The 27,347-nt window shown below is 47.2% G+C and overlaps 2 protein-coding genes across 2 annotated transcripts in view; one reads left to right on the forward strand and one right to left on the reverse strand.

The window, feature by feature from the left end:
• Positions 1–499: 499 nt before the first annotated feature.
• gosr2 (golgi SNAP receptor complex member 2) lies at positions 500–3,889 on the forward strand. Its single transcript, XM_039740000.1, has 6 exons — positions 500–693; positions 1,960–2,024; positions 2,398–2,506; positions 2,637–2,769; positions 2,996–3,136; positions 3,243–3,889. The coding sequence occupies exons 1-6, from the start codon at positions 665–667 to the stop codon at positions 3,402–3,404; spliced, it is 639 nt and encodes a 212-aa protein (XP_039595934.1). The 5' UTR covers positions 500–664; the 3' UTR covers positions 3,405–3,889.
• Positions 3,890–4,156: 267 nt separating this feature from the next.
• gpatch8 (G patch domain containing 8) overlaps positions 4,157–27,347 on the reverse strand; it is a 115,590-nt gene continuing 92,399 nt past the window's right edge. Inside the window, 4 exon segments of the mRNA XM_039739999.1 lie at positions 4,157–6,910; positions 6,913–8,981; positions 13,780–13,910; positions 19,005–19,148. Coding sequence (XP_039595933.1) covers positions 5,208–6,910; positions 6,913–8,981; positions 13,780–13,910; positions 19,005–19,148 — 4,047 coding nt within the window. The 3' untranslated portion in view covers positions 4,157–5,207.

The raw sequence follows: 27,347 nt of genomic DNA on the forward strand, positions 1-27,347 counted from the left end.
TTGGCATTTTTCATAGCCGGGTGTCCACTGACCTACTTTTGCAGCAGAGGATGGTCTCTAATTCACCCAAATACACACAATGTTGCGAAGAGCTGGTGCTGACCCCTCGGGGTTTTGTCACTGTTAGTGAGGGTAGTTGGGTTTCTCCTTGTGGTTTCGAGTTTGTTGACATAGCCTATAAGTAAAAAAGTATATAATCAGTGGCTTAGCATAATATATCAGGGGAAATACCAATGCCACTGAAATCGTCTGGCTTCCCGTCCAGTGACTGCTCCTGCCTTGCACTCTATGCCTGCTTCAATTGGCCCTGGATAAGCGGGTTAAGAAAAATTGTTGGGCGGTTGGATGGCTGGCTGACCGATGAATGAATTTCTCGAATTACACGCGCCGGTGCCACGGCCTGCTGTTTTATGCGCTCTCAGCGCCCCCTGCCGTCCGTCTCCAAGTGTTCTGTTTGTGTTCATTTCGATCAGGCGGCACGGCGGTCAGCCCCGTGAGGTCCTCGCGCTCTGCGCTGATGACGTGTTGCTCAGTCTCTGTGCGCTCTTCCCGCTGGCGGTCGAGATTCGCTTTCATCTCACAGGCTGCCATTCTTCACGTTTGTTGATTTGTTATTATTTATTTTTTGTTCGCCGTATCTCTGGCAGGCGCTTCACCAGGACCAATGGATACTTTGTACCACCAGACCAACAAGTAAGTGTGTGCGGGACGTGGTGAAGCGGAGTGCTGGGGTAGCCGCCGTAGCTGTAAAGCTCGAGCCGCACTGCCACTGAATGCGCGGTACGGGTGGAGGGAAGCCGCTGGATGTTACCCCGTGTGTCGTGTCGTGTCGTGGGAAGGTCCTTCTTCAGAACGCCGACCGTTCGTATATGGCGTGTAATGTTGGACTTTAACTTTGCACGCTGACGTGGACCCTGGACGAAATCAGGCGAGATTATACGAGCCTTCCGGTCAGCACGTAGCGGTAAACCTGCACAGGGGCCGAGGGCGGATGGCCGGTCACTTCGCCACCACAGTCCCCTATAGAGCCAAGTCCGTTACTTGAGTTTATGGGGTAGGAAGTCCGGTTGTCACAAGGCAGCCAATTAGAAGTCAGATCTGGACATCCGTCGCAGGCTCCGCCCTTTAACCTCGAACCGCGTCTATAAACGCAGGTCTGCGGCCAGGAGGCTCAGTTCAGATGGGAACGGGCGAGCAGCCCCACGGGCCGAATTAAGTAAGAGTAACTTGTGATGCCAAAGAGGTGCCCCAAACAAGGAGGTTTCACTGCCATACCCACTGTATGAAAGACAGAGGCCTGATGGCCAGCCTCAGTGACCCACCCAGGGCCAGCATGCCACTTGTAGAGTCTCACAAGACACTTGCAGTGGCCCAGACCTTGGCACGAGAATGGCCCACCAACAGACTACCTGAAGTGCCAACTGGCAGGGACACAAACCACGGACCTCGCTGCTGCTTTTTTCTGTTATTGTCATAATAACATCTTTAGGAGCCTGAGCCACCCCACTTGTCTTTCTGTGCCAGTTCCCCCATGTTGGCTCCTCTGTTTGATTGGCATTATTGGTACCGCAGCCATTCAGTCCAATAAGCTTGCAACTATCTAACAGTTGACTAAAAGAGAGTCCTTTCAAAATGAACATAAATCGTGTCACCACTGTGACCTCCAGTTAGATTAGGTCACTGTCCCCCTTACGTATTGTAAGATGCAAATTATGGTGTCCATAAAGGCCTCTGATCATAAAACTTGTGCTCCAACACCATCAAACTTTTGGGGGGCAACCACCCAACCCAGGTGGACCCAGAACAGGGCTGTTAATGCAGAGAGAGACGTTTAGTTTTGTGCCCCGACTCTCCTCCGCGTCCATTTCGGGCACCCCATGGTGTGGACACTTTGCAGGATGGCGCCACTGGTGGTTGTGGGACATTCACACTAAATCCCGTGTTTCTCTTCTTTTACAGGCAGATCCAGGAGGTGCAGTCCAACATGGGCCGCCTGGAGACCGCAGACCGGCAGTCAGTACATCGTGAGTAGACGCTGATAGGTGGAAAGATGGTGACTTGGCCTGTCAATCAAGAATAATGAACCCCCTGTGGCACGTCATGCCAGCTACTTGGATTAAAGGTCTGGGAGTTGGCACCCAAGAGCCAGGCCCCATACGGTGCAGGAGAACTTGAGGGTTTCGTTCTTCTAGCGAGTGCCCTTTCATTTTTTTTTTTTTTTGAGGATGTGGCTGTAGTGTCTTCCTCTGGAATGTGATTGGTCTACGGGGTGGGGTGGGCTTCATTAAGGACGCGGGTGTACGTGGGGGGATTGTGTTACAGCTCCTTTCTCTTTCTTGTGCCCAGAACCCCACCTGGCAGCTGCGTTTAATTGTGCCCCCCCTTTTTTCTTTGTAGTGGTGGAGAACGAGCTTCAGGCCCGAATCGACCAAATCTTCAGCAGCCTGGAGAGACTGGAGATCCTTGCCAGTAAGGAGCCGCCCAACAGGAGGCAGAATGCCAAGCTGTAAGTGCCAGGGCTGATTATTTGGGGGTACTGCACTGTGAGTTGTTATGTAATTGTCAGGCTAGGGGGCGGCTGTTATGTTATGAGGGTCTACTTCAAGACACCCCTCCCTCCCTCTTTGTTCTGCCAGGCGGGTCGATCAGCTCAAGTATGACGTCCAGCACCTGCAGACGGGCCTACGCAACTTCCAGCACCGACGCTACGCACGCGAGGCCCAGGAGCAGGAGAGGGAAGAGCTCATGGCCAGAACATTCACCACTAATGTGAGTGGCATGGGCACCGTGCCCTCTTGAGTTTTGAAGCCGTGTGTTTGGGTGAATATAATGGACTGGTGTGCCGTTTTGTGTAGTTCCTGCTTTGTGGCCTTTGCCCCAGTAATCTTTCATCTTTTGTGGCCCTAACCGTTTGTAAGATGGATGTGGTGGTCTGTTACTGAGTGCCAGTTGCTGGCATCTTGAGAATATCCATCGGTGTTTCTCCTCCCAACAGGACGCAGACACCTCCATCCCCATAGATGATACCCTCCAAATCAACACCTCTTTGCACAACGCCCATCGAGGCATTGATGACCTGCTGGGCAGCGGCAGCAGCATCCTGGATGGTCTTCGTGAGCAGAGGAACACCCTTAAGGTGGGCAGTGATGGCATTTAATGGCAACAGCTGAGTATTTGTGAGTTTATGAGTACCTTGGCATGGGTGTGTTTGTGTTGCTCATGTGCCCCTCTTCTCTTTGCAGGGAGCCCACAAGAAGATGCTGGACGTGGCCAACATGCTGGGCCTCTCAAACACGGTCATGCAGCTCATTGAGAAACGGGCATTCCAAGACAAGTTCCTCCTGATAGGGGGCATGGTGGTCACCTGCATCGTCATGGTCTTGGTCGTCAAGTACCTCACCTGAGAGCCTGAATCAGCTCTGGACTAATGGAAGTTGTCAAAATGTCTTACATATGTTTGTATGGGGGGGGCAGGGTAGGGGGTACCTTTTGAGGATCTGGGGGCAAGCTGCACTGCCCAGGGCGTCTCCTCAGGGTCCCCTCTGCCTAGGTGAGGACAAGGAGTCGTCGTGAAGTCGACCCGTCAATGTGACAGTAAATGTCTGCTTGCAGCCTGTCGCACGAGGCCCGGTGTTCTGGTTTATTTGTCGAGATCTGCGACATCCAACTTCATGAGGCTACCTTGACTGTCTGCCCGCCGCTGCACCCTTGACCCCCTTCTACTGTACCACTTCACTTCTGACTCCTGCGCTACACCAGAATGTGGACAGGAGCAGGTTTGTCACTTGACGTTCAGGGGACTCTATGCTGCTTTGTTGTACATTTGACTCCTGAATGTGTGAACTGTGCCATTGTTAATAAAAAGTGACCGCAGCTCGAGATTTGTGGAGCTTATGGTGCCCGCATTGTCATATTTCTGCCATCCACCACCTGCATCAAAAGCAAAGTGTGAAAAGGGGGGTGGGGGGGAGGTCAAGTCATCAAGACCACCCTGGCATTTTTCCACCTTTAGCCATTCCTTGTGTCCCAACTTCTCTATTTCTACAACATGCTCACCGTGTGCCCCAAGAGAAGACCCCCAAACATGACATCAAAGATCAAGGGCCCGAGTGAGCCCCCCAAAGGCCACTCGATAGGCCAGGAAGCACGCGCTTTATTTTTTTTTTGTAAATCATTTTATTATAAAGGATTTCTATTTTACAGTAATATACCATCTGTGTGAAAGTGAAATAAAAACGTGCAAGTTCCATCCTCCAGTCCTCGCACTGCAGAGCTCCATTGCTTTGGCGACTGCAGCCCCCCAAAAATCAAACAAAAATAAATAAAAACGAGGTGAGTTGCAGAGTCCCGGCCCGTAGCCCCCAGAACAGGCAGTATGGAGCTTCAGGGGAACAACAGAAGAGCAAGCTGGGCACACGAAGTTGAGACTCGCTTGTGTCGCACTTGCTGCCTTTCTTTTGAAGATGAGCACGGTGACCATGCGTGTGACATGGCAGGCCAGGAGCAGCCCCTTCAAAGCAGATGATGATTTTTACAAAATGGGTTCATCAAGTGTTAGAGAGAGGAACAAAAAACCCATCATCATCAGCAGCTAGAGGGCACCGTCAATGGCTGACCTCTGGCAAGCTCTAAAGGCGCTAAACTCGAGCACCAGGCTGCTTCCCAATCACCACACCTGAGCTCCTAGCGAGGGTCTGCTTTTATTAGTGGGGGGAGTTAAAAGGACATAAAGCACAAGTCCGACCTTGAAGGTTTGACTTCACCTACCTAGCCAGACTGGCCAGTTCCAGGTGGGCCGCGCCTTGCCCCGCCCCGCCTGAACGTTTCAGAAGCCCCGTGCAGTGGGCCGCTCAACGGCTCTGCAGGGAGAGGACGCCACAGTGAAGGCTGCGTCTCCGGATGCTTCTAAGCTCTGCTTTGTTATTCTGTTCAATTGAAGAAAGAAAATTCACACACGCGTGCGCCTCAGCGCCTTTACACTTTGTACAGCAGGAGTCACTCGGCTTTCCCAATATTTGGTAGCTATGCTGGAAACCCGAGCTCCATTCTCGCATGGTCGGTCAGTTCCGTCCCTCCATCGGTCAGCGAGCCCACGTCCTAACTGCCCGACAGCCCCAAGGCCACACTTTGGCCATCAACAACAAAAAAAATTATGCATATATACACGTGTATATGTACAAGTGTATATACATACACACCTAAAAATGTTAAAAATGACAACACCCAAGGCCAAAGTGGTGGCACGCCTGCAGGCCTGCTCGCCCGCCCTCTCTCTCTCTCTCTCTCTCTCTCTCACCCGCATCGCAGCAGGTACTCTCAGTCCCATGGGGCTCTTCTTGCACGCAACTCCCGCCTTGCCTCGCCTCAGGAGCCGTGGTTTGGGGGGTGCTGCAGGTCTTGGCCCGAGAAGATCGGGTGCAGGAGGGGGTGCAGATGGAGGGCAGCTGCTGCAGCCGCTGCCGTGGGCCGGGGAGTGAAGAGGGTGGGGTAGAGGGCCGCGTGTGGCACATGGTGCAGTGCCAAAGGGGTATGGTGGAAAGCGGAGGCGGGGATGATATGAATGGGATGGCTGGACAGGAACGCCGCCGGGTGGGCAGGGATAAGTGAATGGCCGAGGGGTGACAGGGATATCGGTGTGAGGTGGTGCTGAGGGATGTGGTGTACTTGCGCCAGCTGCTGGGGGTGAGGATGGTGAGGGTGTGGGTGGATGCCAATGGCGGCGGCTGCGGCCGCGTGATGCTGCAAGATGGCATGCTGCACGGTAGTGATCGAGGTGGCACTTGCCGCCGCAGGGGGCTGTTGGATATGCAGGGGCTGGAGGGCAGGTGCTTGGGCCAGATTGGCAGCGGCGGCAGCGCGGCAGCAGCAGCAGCGGGGAAGCTCTTGACTTGCTTGGCGAGCAGCTGCTGCTGAATGTGCTGCTGGGCCGCCTGCTGCAGCTTGCTGTACTTTTCCATTTCCTCGGGCGTGAAGGTGATAGGCTGGCTCTCCAGCGGTGCCAGGGACGACTCGTCTTCGGCTTCGGGCTCCTCTGCGTCCACGTAGCCAGGGAAGGCCTGGAGCTCTGGTGGCAGGGGCTTGTCAGGGACTTCTGCAGCCTCACACGAGAAGGGTGGCATGAGCAGGGCGGGCTCGGGCTGGAAGAGGCAGGCAGGAGCCTCGGGGGCGGCGGCGGCCGGTGGCTCTTCAACCGGCACTTCCTCCTCAGGTGCCTGTCCGTTTTCTTCCAGTTGTGGAGGCGGCAGAGGAGGGGGTGGCGGTGGAAATTCACGGATGGGCTCCACGATGACCGTCTCGATGGGTGCCGCTTCGGGAGCCTCCACCTCCTCTGCCTTTTCCGGGCCGGTCTCCTCCGGCCGTCGCAGCACAGGCTTCTTCACGACTGGGAGCTTTCCAAAGAGTGGCAAGACGGCTTTGTTCCCCAGCGAGGGAGGCAGTTTGGGTCCAAAGTAGCCCTGTGGTGGGTTCTTCAGCTTGATGCCCGCCTTTGTAGAGGTGGTGGCGCCCTCATCTGGCCCCTTGCGAGACTGCACCTTCTCGAGAAGCAGCCGTGCCGTGAGCGAGTTCCTCTCCTCCAGACTGCTGGGCTCGGCGGCGTCTGTAGCTCCGCTACTCACGGTGCCGCTGCTCTCCTTCTTAGATGCCTGGGTGCGGGACGAACTCTGAGGGGACTGTGATCGGTAAATTTTGGAGCGGTTGAAGTCCCTTCTGCGACCTTCTGGGCGATCGGCTGAGCTGTCTCGGTGGTGGTGGCCCCCTCGGGAAGACCCTTTGGTGGAGCTGGACGAGCGGCGGGAGCGGCTCCCCGAGCTACGGCTGTAGCTGCTGCGGCTGCGCTTCCAGCTGGGGCTGCGGCTGCTGCTGCACGAGCTGCGTTGGTGGCTGCTGCGCCTGCGGCGGCTGCTCCGCCACGACTATTGCTTCTCGACCGGCTGGATTCCTCCGACGACGAGTACCTGCGCCTGCGGGAGCGGCGCCCTCCACGATGGGAGCGTTCGTAGTCGGAGTCGGAGGTGGGAGAGTGCTTGGACCAGCGGCGCTGGCGCGACCGTTCACTGTAGTCGCTGTAGCTGTCCGAATAACTGCGCCCCCTGTGGCTGCTGTAGGGACTGCTCCTGTCGGACGAGTGTTCGGAGCTGCTGGAGTAGGAACGGCTGTGGGACGAGGCCCGTCGGCCGTGGCGGCGACCACCTCTGCGCGAAGACCGGCTCCGCGAGCGCTCCGAGTCGTAGGCCCCACTGTGATGCCGTCGGCGGTGGGCTGGCCGGGATGATGCTTTTCGACGCTGGTGCTGGCCATCCTCACTTTCGTCTTCCTCACTGCTGGGCCGACGGCTTCGGCTGCGCCGGGCAGGGCTGGACGAGGGCTTCCTCAGAGCAGAGGATGTCGTAGCCTCGGCCCCGTCTGTCCGGTGCCGCTTTGCACTGCTGTGCCGGTCGGGTGAGGCCGACTGCTCTCCGCCTGTGGCCTTCTGGGACTCCTCCTGAAGGGGGCGCTTCCTTTTGGCCCCTTCACTTACCTCGGCCGTCTCTGCCGCCCCACCTGCCTGGCTGCTGTTTTCCCGCTCCTCAGACGCTCTGCTCTTGCTTTTCTTCCGCTTGCGTTTCTTCTTCTTTTTGGACTTTTCGCTGGCTGCGGTTTCCGATGTCCCCGCTACCGCGCCTTTCTCCTTTTCGCCATTGCGCTCTTTCCGGCTGAGCCGTTTGGACGACTTTTTGTGCTTTTTTTTTTTTTTGGCCTTGTGGGCCTTGGTCGCCTTGTCTTTCTTTGTCACTGGACTGGGCTCACTGGGTCCTTGGCCCTCCTTGTCAGCGTTCAGGGCAGCAGGCTGTTCGGTGGTGGCAGCAGCCTTCTCGGCATTTTGCTTTGCTCTGCCATCTTTGTTTCTCGAAAGCTTAAAGTCAAAGTAAAGAGGGTTACAGCTGTACGACAGAGAGGGCTGGGCGCTGGTGAATTCAAGGAGCTCAGAAGGCCACTGCAGGGTGGTGCTCTCGTCTTTACTCAGTACCGGGAAGAAGGGCCCCAGGGAACGTCGTGGACCATCGGCCTGCTCGCTTTTGGTGGCCGGCTGCTTGTCAGAGGCCTGAGAGGCCTGAGCGGCCTGAGAGGCCTGAGCGGCCTGAGAGGCCTGAGAGGCCTGTGCTTTTGAGGAGCTGCCCACCTCTTTGCTCTTGCCGTTGTTGGCCTTGGACTGTGCTGGTGGTTGCTGCGGCTTCTCTGCGTCACTGCTCTCCTTGCATGTTTCTTCGACTTGAACGTCTGGCTGTTTGGGGGATACCGTCTTCTGCCCTCCATCGCCTGCTTCGTCCATCTCTTTGGGGAGCTTGCTGGTTTCGTCAAGCAGAGGACAGCTACTCTGGTCCGAGGCTTTCATGAAAAGCATGAACTGAAAGTTGGGCTTGACCTTGCAGTGAGCCGGAGGCATGTAGTGGTAGTACTGTGGCTCCTGCTGACTGTAGCCTTCTTCTTTCTTCATCATCATCTTCAGTTTTGTTAGCGTGGAAGCAAGGGTTCCTCCTTCGGCGTCTTGCTGCTCATCCTCACTTCCAACGGGCTTCAGCTGGGATGCACTGGGGCTCTCTGAGTCGGAGGTGCTCACGACTGGAATGGGGTCGCTGGCCGCCTTGCCCTCATCCTTCTGGCCTTCTTCTACAGACACCTCCTCCCCCAAATCTTTGAAAACAGAAGCTGCTGTCTCCAGTTTAATGGGAGCCTTTTTAGCAAAGGAGAAAGAGACCCCCACCTTGGGCAACAGGCTGGCATTCAAGGAGAGCTGCGTGCTAGCAGCTATAGCATTGGCAGGTTTGGATGAAGCCTCACTGGAGGGCGGACTGCAGTTGGGAGTGGGGCCATCTTCAGCAAGAATTTTCTCCCCAAGAAGGCAGGTAACTCCATCCGTGTAGGAGCTTCCATCCTCACTGTTCTCCTCATCCGCTGCTACTGTCAGGGCTCTGAACATCGGACCACTGCCAGGCGTGCTGCTGAGGAGACAAACAAAAGGCAAAATGAGGCAACACACACAGAGTGGGCACAGACACAAGGAGCCTGTGGGGCTGCAAATCCTGATTTGGCACAGAATTGTGTTAGGGGCACTAGACTAGCTGTGCCAATCAATGTACCACCAGGCTTGTAGAGTTACTGAAGAAAGTTTAAAGAGTACAACTCTGCCCCTCCAGCTTTAGTTTTGAACCGTAGCTTTCATGGGCCCCGTTATTATTCTGTAATGTTTGGGTGTATTGATACATAGCATTGTAAAGTACGACCCTCGCCATCATCTCACATAGCGGTGGTCCTCAAAGACACCTCCATGGCTGCAGCTTTCTGTCCCAGTCAGTTTTATAATCAGTGACTCATTTTCCATCTAACTGGTCTCATTTAATTAGCTGGCCATTTTATAAAGTTCTCTTAAAATCTCAATTCAGAAAAGGGCAGTGGAGGTGGAGGTCCTGCTTACAAAAGCACTTCAGACTTTTGAGGCCCCCCAACTCTTTAATTTAATATTGGTTTTGTTTTTTTTTTTACTTATTATCAGTATGCTGCTGCTGGAGTAATTTCCTCAGGGAGTGAGTGAGTATCTATCTATCTATCATATAGCGCCTTTCACTCTATCTATCTATCTGCCTACCCAATCCTGCCTACTACGCTATCTATCTATCTATCTATAACTCTGACTCTACACGCCTGGCCACTACCGTCTGAACGCAGCCACTTGACATAACAAGCTTTTAAGCTCTAGAAACACAGTTTCTCCTGGAGGGGCTTTATAATTTATGAGAACATGTATAGTTGTGTCTTATTAAGCCTTTTAAGAATGTAGGAAGTCTGCCAATGGATGAATGATGCAGGGAGGTTCACTCGAAAGAGGCCCCAAATATTCTGTAATGACTCTCACTAGGACGACGCGACCTGAACGAAACAACGTGTAATGTGCTTCTCAGTATATCGAGCTTCAAACGAGCCGGGATGAGGTAGGCGTTGGACAGTCGTTTGCAACTTCTGGGTGCATCCCGCCCGTACACACCTTCACTGAGTCACTCGACCTCTCATCAGGATGGTGGTGTACAGCATTGAGCTGCCAGTCTTCACGGTGCGAACCTATTGGGTCACCAATTCATTTAAGTGACATCAGAATCAATTGAATGATCGCGAGTCAATGGAAGGTGACTTCCAGCAAAATGGAGCGACTTGTCACACATTGGGCAAGGAGCATGGCAGAAATGGAGTCCTCCTTTGGCAACAAGGTCATTTCAAAGGGGCTTTGGCCACCACAGTCGCCGGATCAGACACCACCAGACTTCTTCTTTTGGGGTTTGTTTAAAGAAAAAGTCCATCAGAACAAGCCTGGCAGTGTGGAAGATTTGAAGGAAAACATCCAATGTGAAATTGCTGCTATTCCCCACCCGAGACCCTTGCCGATACATTCAGGAACATGGAGCGCCGCTTCAAAGTGTGTCTGACATAAAACGGAAACCACTTCCAGCATCGCATGTAATGCAATCGATTACACGTATGACAAGGTAGAGAGGGGATTCTTTTGGTTCAGATTGCTTGATCCTAACGGGAGTTACAACAGAATATTCAGGACCACTTTTGAGTGAATCTCCCTATAGAACGAACGCCTTTTGTTGGGCTGAAGACGATATATGGACTTCTCCGTGGGCTCCTTTTGGCCACATGCACTGACATTCACCATTAAAACAAGCACACTGCACATTTTCCTTCACCTACTGAGGCAGGGAGATAAATGACTTCTAGTTAAAAGACCTCCATTTCCAGGGAGTGAGTACCACGTAGTCGATGAACTAACAGGCTACAGTGGGTTAAGTGGACTTTCCCTGAAAGACTCTTGTATGCTTATAATTTCCTTTTACAGTACAATCCCTCATAACCGGCCACCTCGGGACTGCCCCATGGCCGGTTGCAGTTTTGGCCGGTTAATCCGACGCATACCTATTTTCATGTAGAAAAATATTTCTAAGGTATAAGAATAATACTAATATACATTATTCATACAAGGCGCCTTTCTGAGAACTCAAGGACACCGAACAAACAATAAATACATAAAAAGACACATTATAAACAACTTAAAACATCAGAAAAAACAGAAGATATAAAAATGAAAACCAAACCAAGCCACTGCAATCATAAAGAAAGCCATTTTAAACAGATGCGTTTTAAGTTTACATGTAAAGGTTGAAAAGGATTCGATATTTCTGAGCTCAGTAGGTAGCTTGGGAGCAGAACGGCTGAACTGAGGTAAGACGGGCGAGAGGGACGGTCAGGTGGATGGAGGAAGAGGATCTAAGGCTACATGAAGAAGGTCAGACAGATATGGAGGGGCGAGGTTAGGAATGTTAATAGCAGAATTTTAAAATCAATCTGAAACTTAATCAGGAGCCAATGAAGCTGCTGCAAGAACGGAGTAATATGGTGAATAGATGAGGTTCGAGTGACGATGTGAGCTGCAGAATTCTGGACATAACTCCCTAAGTATGTGCTGCACCTCTCTGACGTTCCTGAATAAACCATATCCACAAGGCTTCATCCACGATTTCGCACACGGGTTATTTTCTCATACAACGACTGGACAGTGTGGTGTAGCGGGTCCACAGCTCAAGTTTATAAAGCCTTGAATAATCTCGCCCCATCTTATATATCGGAATGTCTGACACCTTATATTCCAAATCGTAACCTCAGATCCTCAAATGAGTGTCTCCTTAGAATTCCAAGAACAAAACTTAAAAGAAGTGGTGAGGCGGCCTTCTGCTGTTATGCACCTAAAATCTGGAATAGCCTGCCAATAGGAATTCGCCAGGCTGATACTGTAGAGCACTTTAAAACACGGCTGAACACACGTTACTTTAACATGGCCTTTTTATAACTTCATTTTAATCGTAATTTAACTTAATCCTGATACTCTATATGTTCAATTTCCTCATAATAACTATTCATGGTGGCTCTAAAATCGGTACTGACCCCTACTCTCTTTTCTGTTTCTTTTTCCGGTTTCTTTGTGGTGGTGGCCTGCGCCACCTCCACCTACTCAAAGCTTCATGATGCTCCAACAATGATGGACGGATTAAAAGGAAGAAGTCTACGTGACCATCATCATCATCAAGCCCTTCCGTGAGAACCCTAAATCCAAAGAGGACTGTTTCATTTATGTTAGGTAGAATGCCCAGAGGGGACTGGGCGGTCTCATGGTCTGGAATCCCTACAGATTTTATTTTTTCTCCAGCCGTCTGGAGTTTTTTTTTTTTCGGTCCCCCCTGGCCATTGAACCTTACTCTTATTCGATGTTAATGTTGATTTATTTTGTTTTATAATTATGTCTTTCATTTTTCTATTCTTTAATATGTAAAGCACTTTGAGCTACTGTTTGTATGAAAATGTGCTATATAAATAAATGTTGTTGTTGTTGTAAGTCAAAAAGGCCACTTTTTAAATAAATAACCGCCGCACTTGCGGCTTAGCGAGGGGGCGTGTTATGTGCGGCCGATTGGTTCCTGCAGAATTCGTGATGCGGGCGATCCTAGCTTAAGTGCACAGGTGAGGAGTCATCCGCATCCGACTTGTTCCTGGGAGCTGCTAATTGCCACATCTGATCCACATCCCCGTGATTAATAGAAGCGCGAGGCGGCTACGGGGAGAACAGGAAAGAACGGGAGGTTAAAGGAGAAAGGAAGCAGGTGGAGGAAAGATGGTGCAGGAGAGCGAGAGAGCAGATTCGATGGAGCAAAGGCAGGCACAGCTGGGAGGTGAACCCCTGCAGATGAGTGTTTGGCCGAAACTCGGTGGGGCTGAAGAAAGCGGTCACTCCAGCTGAGCGATCTCAGAGCTGGAGTGACCAGTATTGAAGACAACTGACCGTCGAAAGGCAGCGGCAGTCGTGGAGGCTTTGGGCTGGTTTAGCCTCAGCGCGAGTGCCCTGGCCGCTGGGAAAAGAACCCAAGTCTCGGTCCAGGGATCAGAGGGCTGCCGGACCAGTGTGGAAGGCAGCTGCACCTGCAGGTAGGGCGACTCCCCTGCTGCGAAACCCGATGGGAGAAGCAGGGGAGGCGCCAGGTAAAAAGAAGAAGGCAGCGTGGAAAATTCATAAATGAATATGTAAATGGAAATCACTCTGAGCACAGGAGCAGAGGAAAGAAGGACGTACATACTCAGAATATAAAGAACAACTCCGGATGAAATTTTTTTTTTTAAAACTTTATTTTATTTTAACAGGCCGATTAATGAGAGGCCAGTTAAGAGGAATTGTACTGTACATCTAAAGCCCTGGACTTAGAATAAGTTTTACACAACGTAACTGGATGTGCTCCACAAATGAGAAACAAATGCAGACCAAGAGGAGACCTGGAAGCGGTTCTCAGACAAGAAAGTCACTTAAGACTTGCTATCAGAGAACTCCATGCTACACATTCTAACTTCACGGATACACAGTTTTCCTGGGGCGTCTTTGTATGTCAAAGGAGGTAAATGGGACTGCATGACCTGTGTAAATGCAAACTCCTCACCTTTCTCAAGTAAGCACGGCTGGTCATGGACTGCTGTTGGGTTGTTCATCTCCATGAAGAAGTCCAGAGTTAGTAACAATGCTACCTGTTAGTTTTCAAATTATGTCCCTGGTCATACAGGGTCTTGTGTGTTCAGCTTGTGACTGCTGTGGCATGCTGTATGAAGATCTACCATAAAATCCTAGGAAATCTAGTCGAGCCTCATGTAAAACCTCACCATGCCAGGAAGAGAGTGACATCAGCCAAAACAATTTGCCACACTCACCTGTCGGTCTGCTTCCTCTGCTCCGCCAGCTCATGCAGCCGTCTCAGTGCTTTTTCCTGTTTCTTCTCATCTCGGCGTGACCGAGATGAAACATTCCTGGCAAATTCACGCTGTTTCAGCTCCTTTAGACGCTAGAGAAACAGAAATATGGAGGTCAATGTGGTTACAAAAGAGAGGTGTAAAATAGTGAAACACGACAAGGTTTTTATTTTTAAGCGGAATCTAGTTACTTTGTCCAAAGATACTCTTGCGTAGCTCACAGGCATTTTTAAAGGGAGATGCATGGATTTCTGGTGGAAGCATTCACTAGTGTAGATGATATGGATGGTGACCCTTATCATGATAATTTGGCCAGCGGTATTTACAACAAAGCACAATGGCAAGCAATGGTGCTTCACAGATCCAGCATTCGCCAGCCATTATCTGTGTGGCGTTCTCCATATCACCAGAGATGCACATGGCGAGTGAGTGAAGTGAGCGAGTCCTCCTGTGGACTAGCGCCCTGTCCAAAGCTGTCACGATCCTGAATTGGATTTCAGAATGTTGTTATCTCAGATAAAAGTGTAGTTTGTACCACTTTTGGGCTATTTACAGCATCACACCCACTTTTTCTCATTGCAAACTCCCACTCTTCAAACGACATGCCGAAAAATGGCCAGTGCTAAAGGTGAAGTAACTTTGTGTCTCTATACAGGTGCAAGGTTGAGTGTCCACTAGCAGGTGGGGTGAACCCAACTGTATTTAGTGGTCCTCCCCACTTTAAAGATGAAGGAATAACTAAGGAGACTGGGGACACGTGGGAGCACGGGAAGAGCGGCTAGTGTTTGATGGTGGCACTGCACAACCAGCACAGTCTGAAGAGCCACAGCAGCTCCTCACGCCAACCCAGAATAAGGCAGCCCCATAAACCAGATGACTCCTGCATTTTATCTGAAAACGGGTTGTAACAAAGCTACGGTTTACGGTTATTACTGTATTGATGTGTATACTTGAGTACTGACATCCGTGTTGTTAGGGTTGCGTTAGTCATGTGTTTGTAAAACAGCATACGCATCTTGGATTCTGTGTAAAGAGGAAATGGAGAATAGCAGCACTTCGGCACCTATGTTTGGATTGTTGTAATGAACCACAGTTAAAGCTGACAAAAATACGAAACAGGTAAAAGATTCACGCTTGGTTAGTGTGTTCATTTTGACTGCAGACTTTGCATCCATTTTGACCCACTGGTCCAGACGTGTCAAATTTCTTCACATTTTTAAAGCTATGTGACGTTTCCGTGTGCTTTGGTGAGACGTGGACAGCAGTACAGGTAGAGATATCTGGAAAAGCAGGGACAGGAGGCCCCAATGTCTTTGAGCTGCAATAATTAGGACCAGGTGAGTATGTGGCAGTGCCAACATCACAAAGACGAGTCCCCATCGGTACAATCAAACACCTTAGGCAAGGAGTCTCTCTTACAGACTGGTGAATGAGTGGTCAGTATGCTCTGTTTGGTTTTATATTGTTGTATTCATATGTGCCTACTTGACATAACTGGTTCTGTTTGTTAGCCAGCACTGTCTGCTCGATAAGCCATTGATACCCGATTTCTAGAAGGAAATGACACCGTCGGTATGAGGCCTGCATTATTACATTTATTTACTTAGCAGACTCTTTTATCCAAAACGTTCTAAAATAGGTCAACATAATTAAGTGAATTTCAGAGTTTTGGCACACAACTTACATGACAAGGTTAGAAAATCGACCATTCACAGTGAAGAGACAAAATCTAACACAACATTAAGACTAGCTGCTCTTTTCTTAGTCACTAAGAACGTAGCATCAAAACCAGTTATTAGTTAGAATCAATTTTTAATCGATTATCAGTTACTACCATTGTTCTTAATTTTGCAGATTTGTTGAGCCAAGGAAGCTTATAAAAATCACGATGCCTTCAGAAAGCTTGAGTGCTTGGCGTGACTTGGTAAGCCAGAGTTTACAGGTCAGCCCTGCTGTGCCACATTTCTGAGGTGCTGACTGTACTTTGTGCTTATGGCTTCAAGTACCTCCACATTTCCATCCACCCTGCTTCATGCTGGTCAGATGTACTGTACTCTCTACACGCCACTAGTACTTGACAAACTAACCGAGACGAGACATAGCAACATAACAGGGGGCTTATTCTGAGGTTAGGAGGTTTTTCTTCACACACGGAACCACAAACACATGGAATGAGTGACCATATAGTGTGGTGGAGAGCAGGACGTTAGGGACCTTCAAAACTAGACTTAATGTTATGTTGGAGGAATTAGAGACCCCCCTTCGAAATATCCCCTTTTTTTGCTTTACAGACTTAAATGTAAACACACAAACTAATATTTTTTCCAGCTTTACTTACTCAATGCAATCTCTAACATCCAAGTGAAAGACATCACAGCTACAGTTCAGAAGAATTAAAAAAAATCAAAAACAAGAAATCTTGAGATTAATAAAGGCCCCAAAACCCCCCCAAACTCTATCAGGGGTCAGTGCCCACCATTCCCATTACGGTTACTGGCTTCCTCCCACCTGTGCTCATTGTAATGAGTGTGATTAGTGAAGCTGTTCCTGGCCCATTCATTCCCCTGCTTAGTAGAGCAACTGACAGCAAACAACTGACTACGGGCGGCAGGCCACCTTCAAAAGATCTCAGGGACAGAGTTGTGGACGGACAGAAGACAGGAGATCTCAAAGGCTTTATCAGTCCCAAGGAGCTCAGTAAAGTCCATCGAAAGAAGAGTTTGGTACTACTAGGACCTCCCTGGACCCTCCAAACTCGATGAAGAGCAAGGAGGACACTGGTAAGAGAGGCTACCGAGAGGCCAATGGCCACTTTGAAGGAGTTACAGGATTTGATGGCACAGAGTGGTCATTAATGGTGTGCATGTGACAACAATTTCTCAAGCGCTCCACCACTGTGGCTTGTTCAGGAGGGTCACACTTCTCAAGAAAGGCCACATGAAGGCTCATTTGAGCTTTCCCAGAATGCACCTTGAAGATTCTGATGCCAAGTGGAAAAAGGTCTTCTGGTCAGATGAGACCAAAATCAAACTATTTGGCCTCAAAATCAAATGGTACACCAATGCAGCTCACCACCCACAACACACCATACCTACAGTACAGCATGGAGGGGGCAGCATCCTGTTGTCGGGGGCCTGGGGCTCTTGTTAGGGTAGAAGGAAAAATGGAATGGGGCAAAATACCATCAAATTCTGTAGGAAAACCTGCTACCCTCTGCCAGAAAGGTGAAGATGGGCAGAAAGTTCACCGTTCAACACCACGACGACGACCTGAAGCACACAGCAAAACTGATCACACGGTGACTGAAAGAGAAAAAAGTGAATGTCCTGGTGTGGCCAGTCAGAGCCCAGACCTAAATCTGTGGAAAGATCTGAAGATAGCAGACCACCAACACTCACCACCCAATGTGACCGAACTTGAACAGTTAAAGTGTAATTGGGCAGATATTACACAATCTAGGTGTGCAAAGCTGAGAGAGAAGAATCAACAGAGTCAAGGCTGTTATAAATCGTTTGCAACGAGTGCAGAATGCAGCTACTAGAATCCTAACTAGGAAAAGAAAATCCGAATACATTTCTCCAGTTTTAATGTCACTACACTGGTTGCCGGTGTCATTCAGGATTGACTTTAAAATTCTGCTTATGGTTTATAAAGCCTTAAATAATCTGCCCCATCTTATATATCGGAATGTCTGACACCTTATATTCCAAATCGTAACCTCAGATCCTCAAATGAGTGTCTCCTTAGAATTCCAAGAACAAAACTTAAAAGAAGTGGTGAGGCGGGCAGGCGGCCTTCTGCTGTTATGCACCTTAAATCTGGAATAGCCTGCCGATAGGAATTCACCAGGCTGATACAGTAGAGCAGTTTAAAACACGGCTGAAAACACATTACTGTAACATGGCCTTTCTATAACTTCACTTTAACGTAATTTAACTTAATCCTGATACTCTATATGTTCAATTCATCATAATAACTATTCATGGTGGCTCTAAAATCCGTACTGACCCCTACTCTCTTTTCTGATTCTTTTTCCGGTTTGCGCCACCTCCACCTACTCAAAGCTTCATGATGCTCCAACAATGATGGATGGATTAAAAGGCAGAAGTCTACGTGACCATCATCATCATCAAGCCCTTCCGTGAGAACCCTAAATCCAAAGAGGACTGTTTCATTTATGTTAGGTAGAATGTCCAGAGGGGACTGGTCAGGCGGTCTCGTGGTCTGGAATCCCTACAGATTTTATTTTTTCTCCAGCCGTCTGGAGTTTTTTTTGTTTTTTCTGTCCACCCTGGCCATTGAACCTTACTCTTATTCGATGTTAATTAATGTTGATTTATTTTGTTTTCTTATTGTGTCTTTTATTTTTCTATTCTTTATTATGTAAAGCACTTTGAGCTACTGTTTGTATGAAAATGTGCTATAGAAATAAATGTTATTAAAGCAAAATGGGGACAACAAAATGACATGGGGGGTGATCCTTTATTAATCTCAGTAGGTCTTGTTTTTGATTTTTTATATAATTTTTCTGAACTGTTGCTGTGATGTCTTTCACTTGGATGTTAGAGGTGTCACTGAGTAAGTAAAGCTGGGAAGAAATATTAAGTTTGTGTTTTCATTTAAGGCTGTAAAGCAAAAAAAAAAAAAAAAGGGAATATTTCAAAGGGGGGGATTCTTTTCTATACCCACGAGGCAAGTTTTACTGGGGTGAATGGCCTGTTCTTGTCTAAACTGTTTTAATGTTCTAACAGCAGCCCCTATGTGACAAAGTTGTGCATTCCCAATGCAAGGTTTTACTTAAAGGATGACAAGCTAAGAATGTGTCCACATGGCCAATCAGAGACAAAGGGAGGCCCTGCTTCTGACCAACAGTTAGTGGAGGAGAGGAGAGGTTTGGTTTGCCTGAGCCATTTCCTCACAGGTCTTTTCACTCCCCTTGCTGCCCTTATAGTGACATGTGCTTCATGTATACTACCTGAGTGCCACCTAAATGAGAAATGCACAGACCAGTGAGACGTAACCTTTAGCAATCATCCTTTTTGGTAACTGCAGAAATGTAGCCAAGAGGAAAATCAGACACCCAAGCGTACTTCATACTACTACTACTACTACTGTGAAATCACGTGCACAACACACGCACATACAGTACATAACAGCTGTCTGTCTCATCCCAGTCGCTCTCCTACCTGTTTGTGAGCGTGGTCATAGGAATTGATGTGGTTGTCAAACTCTTGGTGTTTTTGGTATTGCTTGTCACAGAGCTCGCAGTAGAAGTTTGCTCTCATGTCTTCTAGAGCTTTGGCGATGGCTTTTTCTTTCTCCGCAAAGTCCTACAAGACAGAAAAAAGATATTAATCATCAGGGTGAAATAGAAAGATTTAAGTGAGCAAAAAGATCAGCATAAGGAAAAGCAAAGAAACAAAACAAATAAATAAAAACCTCTTTATCAAAACAGTGGAGGTAGTCTGTAAAATATACAGATACTAATGAGAACCACACAGGAAAAGAACTCTGTGAGCTCAGAGGTAAGAAGGGGAAGCCAACTGAAGCCTTTGGATCAATGGAGGAGGTGATACAAGTCTGAAGCACCTCTGATTTAGGAAATGGGCCAGCCAAGAACCAGGGGGTGATCCTCAAGTGCTCCAGCCTTGAAAAGTCAGCAGTCCAAGTGTTGCATTGCAGAACACAGTCACAGAGACGGGAGCAGTTTAAATTCCAATACGACTTTGTTCATATACTTCAGAACCAAAAAACTGACTTAAGGACACAGTGGCCATTTGTGGTCAAGCAGGTCAGGACAATCAAATCTTCCAGCCCCAGAACAGGTTATGAGCAATCAAATCTAGTCGTGTGCCGACCTACTCTACAACCAAATGGAGCTGTGGATCAAATTGACTGCATGTTGACCACAAAGTAGTAGCAGTTTTATTTTTATAGCGCCCTTCACAGACAAAAGGTCACAGAGCACTGAACAGCAAATCCAGTACAAATACAACAGTTAAAACAAAACCAATAAAAACAGCAAATAAACAAACTGGAACTATTCAGCGCTGATTAAAAAAAAATGTTTTTAGTTGTTTTTTAAAAGAATCAGCAGACTCGACTCCATGCAGAGCACAAGGCAGGCTATTCCATAGTCTCGGTGCCACAGACTGAAAGGCACAATCCCCACGAGTTTCTAGCCGGGTGTGTGGGACAACGAGAAGGCCCTGTTGCCCAGATCTTGGACTCCGGCAAGCTGTATGGCGTCGGAGCAGGCTGGTTAGGTACTCAGGAGCTTGTCCATGCAAAGCTCTGAAAGTAAGCACCAAAACTTTAAAATGAATTGTTTAAAACACTGGGAGCCAAAATGGGGGTGAGATAGCGCAAGATAGGAGCCTGGCAGCTGCATTTTAAACTAACTGAAGTCGTGAGAGAGACAACTTGCTCAAACCTGTAAACAGAGCATTACAGTAATCAAGCCGTATGCCAAAGCATACAAGTCACTGTAACCGAGCCAATCTGGGTCCAGTGTGGGGCACCGGTACGCATACTTTCACTGCCAGTATGAAGTACCACAAAGTGATATTTGAGCACTTTCTTCAGGGTGCCATGGAGCACCTTTGAACGGCCGCTCACTGCCCCGTCTTGTGCAGCAGTCTGGAACGGACGTGCAGCTGTGCTCACAAAACTCCACGAGGGAAATGCTTGTTGTTCATGTGCGGGCGTTCACAGCGATCAATCGATACTTCATGGGGGAAATGCTTGTGTAGCGTAGAGGAACTGAAGAAATCAGAAGGCAGCAGTGCTAGCAAAGTCTTTTCTTTTGATAACTTTATTCAGGTAAAACAAATCAGGTAGTCCATCCCGGCCAATACCCCCAAGCCGCCAGATGGAGCCCTGCAACGTGGAGATATCCCCGAATTCCAGCACGGCATCATGGTATGTGAAGTCTTAATGCACAGCCCTGCTGGATAACGTCGGGGCCGCTGCAGGGAGACCCAGAGACTTATATTTTCAATACATCTCGGAAGTACGTCGCAGTCACAGGGACAGAAGAAACGACGTGCATCCGGGTTAAAGAAAAGGAGTTTTCACCTGACCCGGAAGTGCTGGATAATCACATGGACTGAGGGATCAGAAGCACTTCCGGGTCACGAACTATAAAGGAACTGTGGGAAATCCCAGACGGGTGAGCTGAGTTGGGAAGAAGGGAACAACGCGCCTGGGAGAGGAGGATTATTGTGTTGATTTATTATTGTGTATTGTTTATGAATATAGTGGAGTAGAGGGTGCTTTGTGCACATTATAATTGTAATAAAGTCAACATTTGGACTTTTATCTGGTGTCTGATCTGAGGGTTCAAGGGGACGACAGCGCCCCCTATCTGTCACAAACTGTTTGGCCTGATATGCGTCTAATATATAACTTTTTATCTTAGAAAGCAATTAAGAAAACATTGTCAAGTGAGAATTCATCTTCTTATGCCTACTGATTACAGATACAGCAACCTGAGGAATATAAAAACATCTGGATTGAGTGAATGGGTCACTAACTTTGGTTTAACACCAGCAAGAGCTACAAGTGCCAGAAGGGAGGAATTACACTGGCAGTGGGAAAAGCCCTGAACAAGGTGCCACAGGATCCTGGTGCGTGTACATGTGTGCTGGGTACCCGAGAAGTAGAACAGGCAACAAACCGGTACACGACGGGAAGCACTGTGGTCTGTGTGTAATTCTGGATCCTGTATAGCCTCAAACCAAGAAGGTGCCAGGAGTATCCCACTTGCTTCACAAGGCAAGGTAAGGCAGCCACAAGGATGAAGAGAGCACAGTGCCTTCTGGAGAGATCAACCTGAACTTTTAATTTTATTAAAATGAAATAGCATTCCATACAAATAACTCAAGTTTTACAAAAAAAAAAAAAGAAAAAAAAGGTTAGAAACAAATCAACCCCCACCCAGGAGAAAGAGAGCCAGGCCAGAAGTGTAAGTAAAAATAAGTACATAGATAAATGGAGTAAAAGAGGGGAGAAAACCTGATTCTTCAATTTAAATGCTTATTCTAAAATGTCACTGATCAGACCCTGCCGGGTTTTTTTTATAAAGTTTTATACAGATCCTCTATGTGCAGATTTGATTTTTTCCAGTTTCAAACAGTATAGAACATCAGTGACCCACTGACTTCGAATAAGAGAGTTAGGATTCTTCTAGTTGAACGAGGTAAGTCTACATGCCAGTAATGTAGTAAAGGCCATTCCAGTTTATTTGTCCTTCTCCACTTTAAGCCCCTATGTGAGCCCACCAAACACAGCTGTTAATGGATTAGGAGGGATTGGGACACCAAGGCTGTCTGAAAGGCATTTCAAGATTTTGGTCCAAAATGATGTCAATTTGTGCAGGCCCAAAACATGTGATCCAGTGAGACAGGGACTTGATAGCAGCGTTTGCAGGTTGGATCTCGCTGTGGAAACCTTTAAACGAGAGAGATGTGCTCGATATATAACTTTGAGTTGAATAATTCTATGCTTTGTGCATATGGAGTTCCGAGTGAATTCTCTGCATTGCTACTTTCCACTCCTTTACTGAAATGTTGAGTGACAGATCCGTTTCCCACTGTTTTCCTGGATCTTTGAAAGGGAGGGCTTGTAAAATAGTCTTACAAATTACAGAAATGCTGTCCGAGTCCTCAAGACTGAGCAATATTTTTTTCGGCATAGAGGTAGATGGAAGGTGAGGGAAAACGGGCAGGTTCTGTTTAACAAAATTTTAAATTTGAAGGTAGTGAAAGAAATGTGTTGCTGGAAGGATAAATTTGGAGTGTAATTGTTTGTGGGATGCAAAGACGTTGTCTATGTACAGACCTCTTAAGTGATTTTTTTTTTAATTAATTTTATTGTAAGTGATTTAATCCCAAATGTTTTCCCGGCATTAAAAACTAAATATGTTTGAGAGGGTGGATAAAGGTGGTTCTCGTGTAGAGGTGCCACATATAAAAGCTTCCCTGTCTTAAAATACTTCCTACAGTGGTTCCACATTCTGATTGAGTGAAGCACAATTGGGTTGTTAGTATATTGGTGATAACTTATATTTATTGGGATGCAAAGCAAGGAATATAAAGAACTGTAATGGCGTAACATCACCAAAAAGAAGATCAGCAGTTCTAGTCCTGACGGTGTGGTGTGGTGTGGTGGCTGAAGGATTTAAACTTTACATCCCAAAGCTGCTGGTTTAATCTTCACCACAAATTCACTACGTGACTCTGAAGTGGTCACTTAACATGCCTATACCAAGAAACATGCAGTTGAGTTTTTCTTCTTTATAAATACCTTGGGTCGGTGTTTGCAATAGAAAAGACATTTTTTAGATTGTTGTAGGCTTTGGGTGGTGAAGTAAGGGCCACATTCCCAATTCCAGCCTAATGGAGTTAGAATACAGTAAATCCCTGCGAAGTCGTGCTTCAGAGTTTGTGGCCTCAGTCGTTTGCGGATTTTTCTTTAGAATCTAACTAATAATTGTTAGCGGAAACCGCAAATATCCTCCGCAATTTTTTTATGGCAATGCTGTACTATAGAGAGAACACAAAGCACCGTACAGGAAAACGTGGCTTGGGATGGTGGAAGTAGCCAATCTGAGAGTGTTAGTCATTTATCCTTGCTGCTGATTGGCTGCTGCCCTGTGACGCATCTCCGGCAGATGCAGCTCAGCATTCCCCCATCATAACAGTTTATCTCGAGTGTTTTGCGGAGTGTTCTTGCGTTTTTTGTTTTGTTCTTCTTAAAGCCCTAAGATGCTGCCCAAACGCCCTGAACCTTCTAAGGCTTCTGGCAATGAACCGAAGCGCCATAAGAAGTTTAAGACACTCTAGGAGAAGGTTGAACTACTGGATTTGCTCTGGGAACTAAAAAGTTATGCCGCAGTAGCCACCCGAGGAGCTGTAAATCCTCTGCTTTCCTGTGCAGTCATTATCTTCATTACGTACCTTCATCGTACTGCACAGCTAATTCACCATCATCATCTTCAATCATTATCTTTCATTATTGGTGAGTACCTGTACATTTTACTGTATTTTTATTAAATTAAATGATTATGTATTTACCCTACTTATACCAAAGAAAACGCAATTGCACGAATTACAGACATATAGCGGCAACATTGGTATTTTACATTCTAGCACTGCGGGAGACACAGCAGCACAGTACTGTACAGTAGATAGGTTTACTTTTACATTCTTATTTTTTTAGGGTAATTAAAGTGTTTTGGGGGCATATTTAGGGTTTAAACTAGAAAAATGGCCATTTATAGGCATTTTTTGACCACATTCAAAATTCCCGGGTGGTCTAGGAACGTAACCCCATCTGTACTGCCAAACGTCCATGTGCAAGTACAACACGTTTGGCAGGCATGCTTGACACAGGTCGAGTTCAAGTGATAAATGTTACAAGTGCTTGGGAATAGTCACTTGGCGTTTTGCAGTGTATTTTTACAGCATTAAAGTTCGAAGAATCCACTCACAAAAACAGGCAAGGGTGGGGACTTTGTTTTGCCCATGGGAGTAGTCATTCCAGTTGCGGGGCACACCTCATTCCTCACCTCCAAACTGGAATGTTCTTAATTTACTCAATGGCTCGAGACTCGGAGCTTCGCAAAACGTATGGCTTTATCACAAAGATGTTAGCTGCTCTGCATCCTTGGGAGAGTTTCTGTTGTTGACCTCGTGCTGCCAAACAATACTCTGCCTCATTAAGAGACACTGCATTGGAGATGCAAGGCTGAGGAAGATTTGAAATGCAACACGATTTTAATGCTGAATAATTCTGCCCATCTACTTTTTGAACCTGCTTACAAACATGGGTTTCAGACTGCAGGTAAATATTCCAGCATTAAGATATGAAGCAACCCCGCATGGAGCTCCTTTTTACAATTTACAAGTGTATTGTTATTGCTGTTATTTTATCATTGTGCACACGACAGGCTGTGTCTAAACTATTAAAACAGAAACAACTAATCGCCCGCTTATTACGACACCTAAATTCTGTTAGATTTGTGTTGGAAACGACTTGCTTATAGAGTACAGGTTTTGATTTTGGACGGAAGTTTTATTGTATGTCAGCACGCTGGTTAGGTTGACCCACAACTCTTAGTTTCTCTCAATTTCAATGAATGTAGGTGTGCCAATCCAGCGAGGTGAGGAGACATTCTCTACGGAGATCAGTGATTCTCAAACAGCAACTGAGAAGGCAAGCAGCGATGTGCCCTGTGCCCGTCCCATCATCCCAGCCACCAGCATACTGCCGTCTTGTAAAGCCTCTACGGCCCTCTCTCTTCTAACCTGCTTCTTGATAGATACTGCACAACCATTGAGAGGCACTTCCTATTTCTTTTTTTAAACCAGAACCTTGTGCTTCTTCTTTTTCTTCTTCTTTCTGACTTGTGGTTTACTGCTCTTTGTCCTCACCACTAAGCTTTCTCTTTCTGAACAAATGGCTGACTCTCAATAAGAACTTCCTCTGCTTTTCCATTTACTCACTTTCCATTCAACTGTCATTACTGTAGTGGTCCTGGCACCCTTTAGGTGTTAATGTCCAGTAGCAGTGGGCATTCCAGGTGTCTTTGGTCTTGGGTACTCTCACTATGTCGGACTTTTTGCAGATTTTGTATTACGGCCAATCTTGGGCACCCCAAGAAGTTCATTTTCTCCAGTGGAGTTTTTGCTTTTCTGTCTTACAGTGTCAACTGGCCACGTTTCAGTGATGATACTAATTGACAAAGTTTTACCGTGCGCTGGGCCTGTGCTCCATGAAAAACACTAAACACATCTAAAATAAACTGGAGCTGACTTGAATGACCTGGAGCTGCTTTTTTATGTTACAAAAATAGCATACTTTTCAGCAAATGGGTACATGAATTAGTGCCAAAATTAAAAAAGGCCACGAGGGAGGCAACACTAAAACAAGCGCGCCAGGTTAATGCTTTGGAATTCTCAGCCAACTCACTCGTGGGTCACCGATGAGTGCTAACATTTTGGGGTGAAGAAGTGAGAGTGGTCATTTGGGGAATGTAAATCTATGGAGATCTGAAACACTTATTGCTGTGGTGTGAGATTTTGTATACAAGTTGATAAATATTTTATATGCCCTTGTTTGAAACATATATCACTAATGTCTATCATTGGGAAGAACAGCAATGGTTAGGTGGTTAAGACCCCCCTTTTAGGACAGAGTCTCTTTGTAATTTTACGACAGGGTTGGGGGAAGTGCTTCAAACCAGCCTGGCAAGTGATCCTCTGCAGGACCCTCTCAGTCGGCCCCCGCTTGGAGGCCAACTACCTAGCTGGCAAGCTTCACCTTAACAAAAAGTATTCTGTGCCCCATTGGTCTGAAGTGTGGCTCTTTGGAATTGGCTTGGATCAGAAGCCATGAAGTACCACGACACCCTATTGGCTGTAGGGTGTGGACAGAAAATCTATACATTTCCTTACTTTACCCCTCCCTCTCTCTTTTACCAACTGATGAAGGAGCATCTCACACACCATGAAGTGAAAAGGACAACACAATGAAGAGCACAGCTTGGCAGCCATATGGAGATGGGCATGCGGCCTGTTCTGAAGAAAGTTGACCACAAATGGTGCCTTAACTCGCGACATTTAAAATAACTAACAAGTCTGAGTGTCGCCTGAAACTACACATCACCGTTTATTGGGTTGTATGGTTCCCAATATTCACTTGTACTCTGCATATTGTTATTATTTCTGAATATTATCAATAATACATTATTTAAAGTGCAACTGAACTCCTGCTTGTCTTTTACTACACCTAATTGCCCGAGGGCATAAATGGAGAAGGAAAGGTTTGGAGACTTTATAAAGTACAATAACTGATAAACAGTGGTGAGTCTGTGAGATCTGAGGCCTTCTGACAAAGACTATACATTAATAATACAAAAGCGGAAAAGTAGAGCAACTAAGACAAAACACTCATAATGGAGTAACACGTTGATGTTGCAAGAAGAAGGTGGTGCTATGAAAACGTTTCAAGCATGTATCCCCAATTAAATAAGAATGTTATATAACTCAAATAAAGACAAGATCTTTAGTTAAGCAACATTTCATTTTAGTTATATGCTTATTCTAATGCAGCTGGCTCCCAACAGATTTCGATCTGCCTTTAAATTTCCTAGAAGAACATAGCTGGTATCTGCAACATAAATTAATAAGTATATATAACTCTAGTTATGCCCATAAATGTTTGGGGAGTAAGGTGGATGGCTGGTGAGAAGTGGCCTGCACTATTAGACACACTGACTGCCTGGTGCCAAGTGTCGCTCTAAAGGCTATAAATTAAAAGGGACTCCTTTTAGTTTTTAGATTTATAATTTCAAACTACTGACATTTAATCCTTAACGCTTCTTTCGTTAAGAGTCAATACAGCAGATCATCTATTTCCATCTCTTCCTGTCCTCATCATCTTGTTCTGTTACACCCATCACCTGCATGTCCTCTCTCACCACATCCATAAACCTTCTCTTTGTCCTTCCTCTTTTCCTTTTTCCC

The sequence above is a fragment of the Polypterus senegalus genome, chromosome 17 (genome assembly GCF_016835505.1).
Source record: "Polypterus senegalus isolate Bchr_013 chromosome 17, ASM1683550v1, whole genome shotgun sequence".
Taxonomy (NCBI): domain Eukaryota; kingdom Metazoa; phylum Chordata; class Cladistia; order Polypteriformes; family Polypteridae; genus Polypterus; species Polypterus senegalus.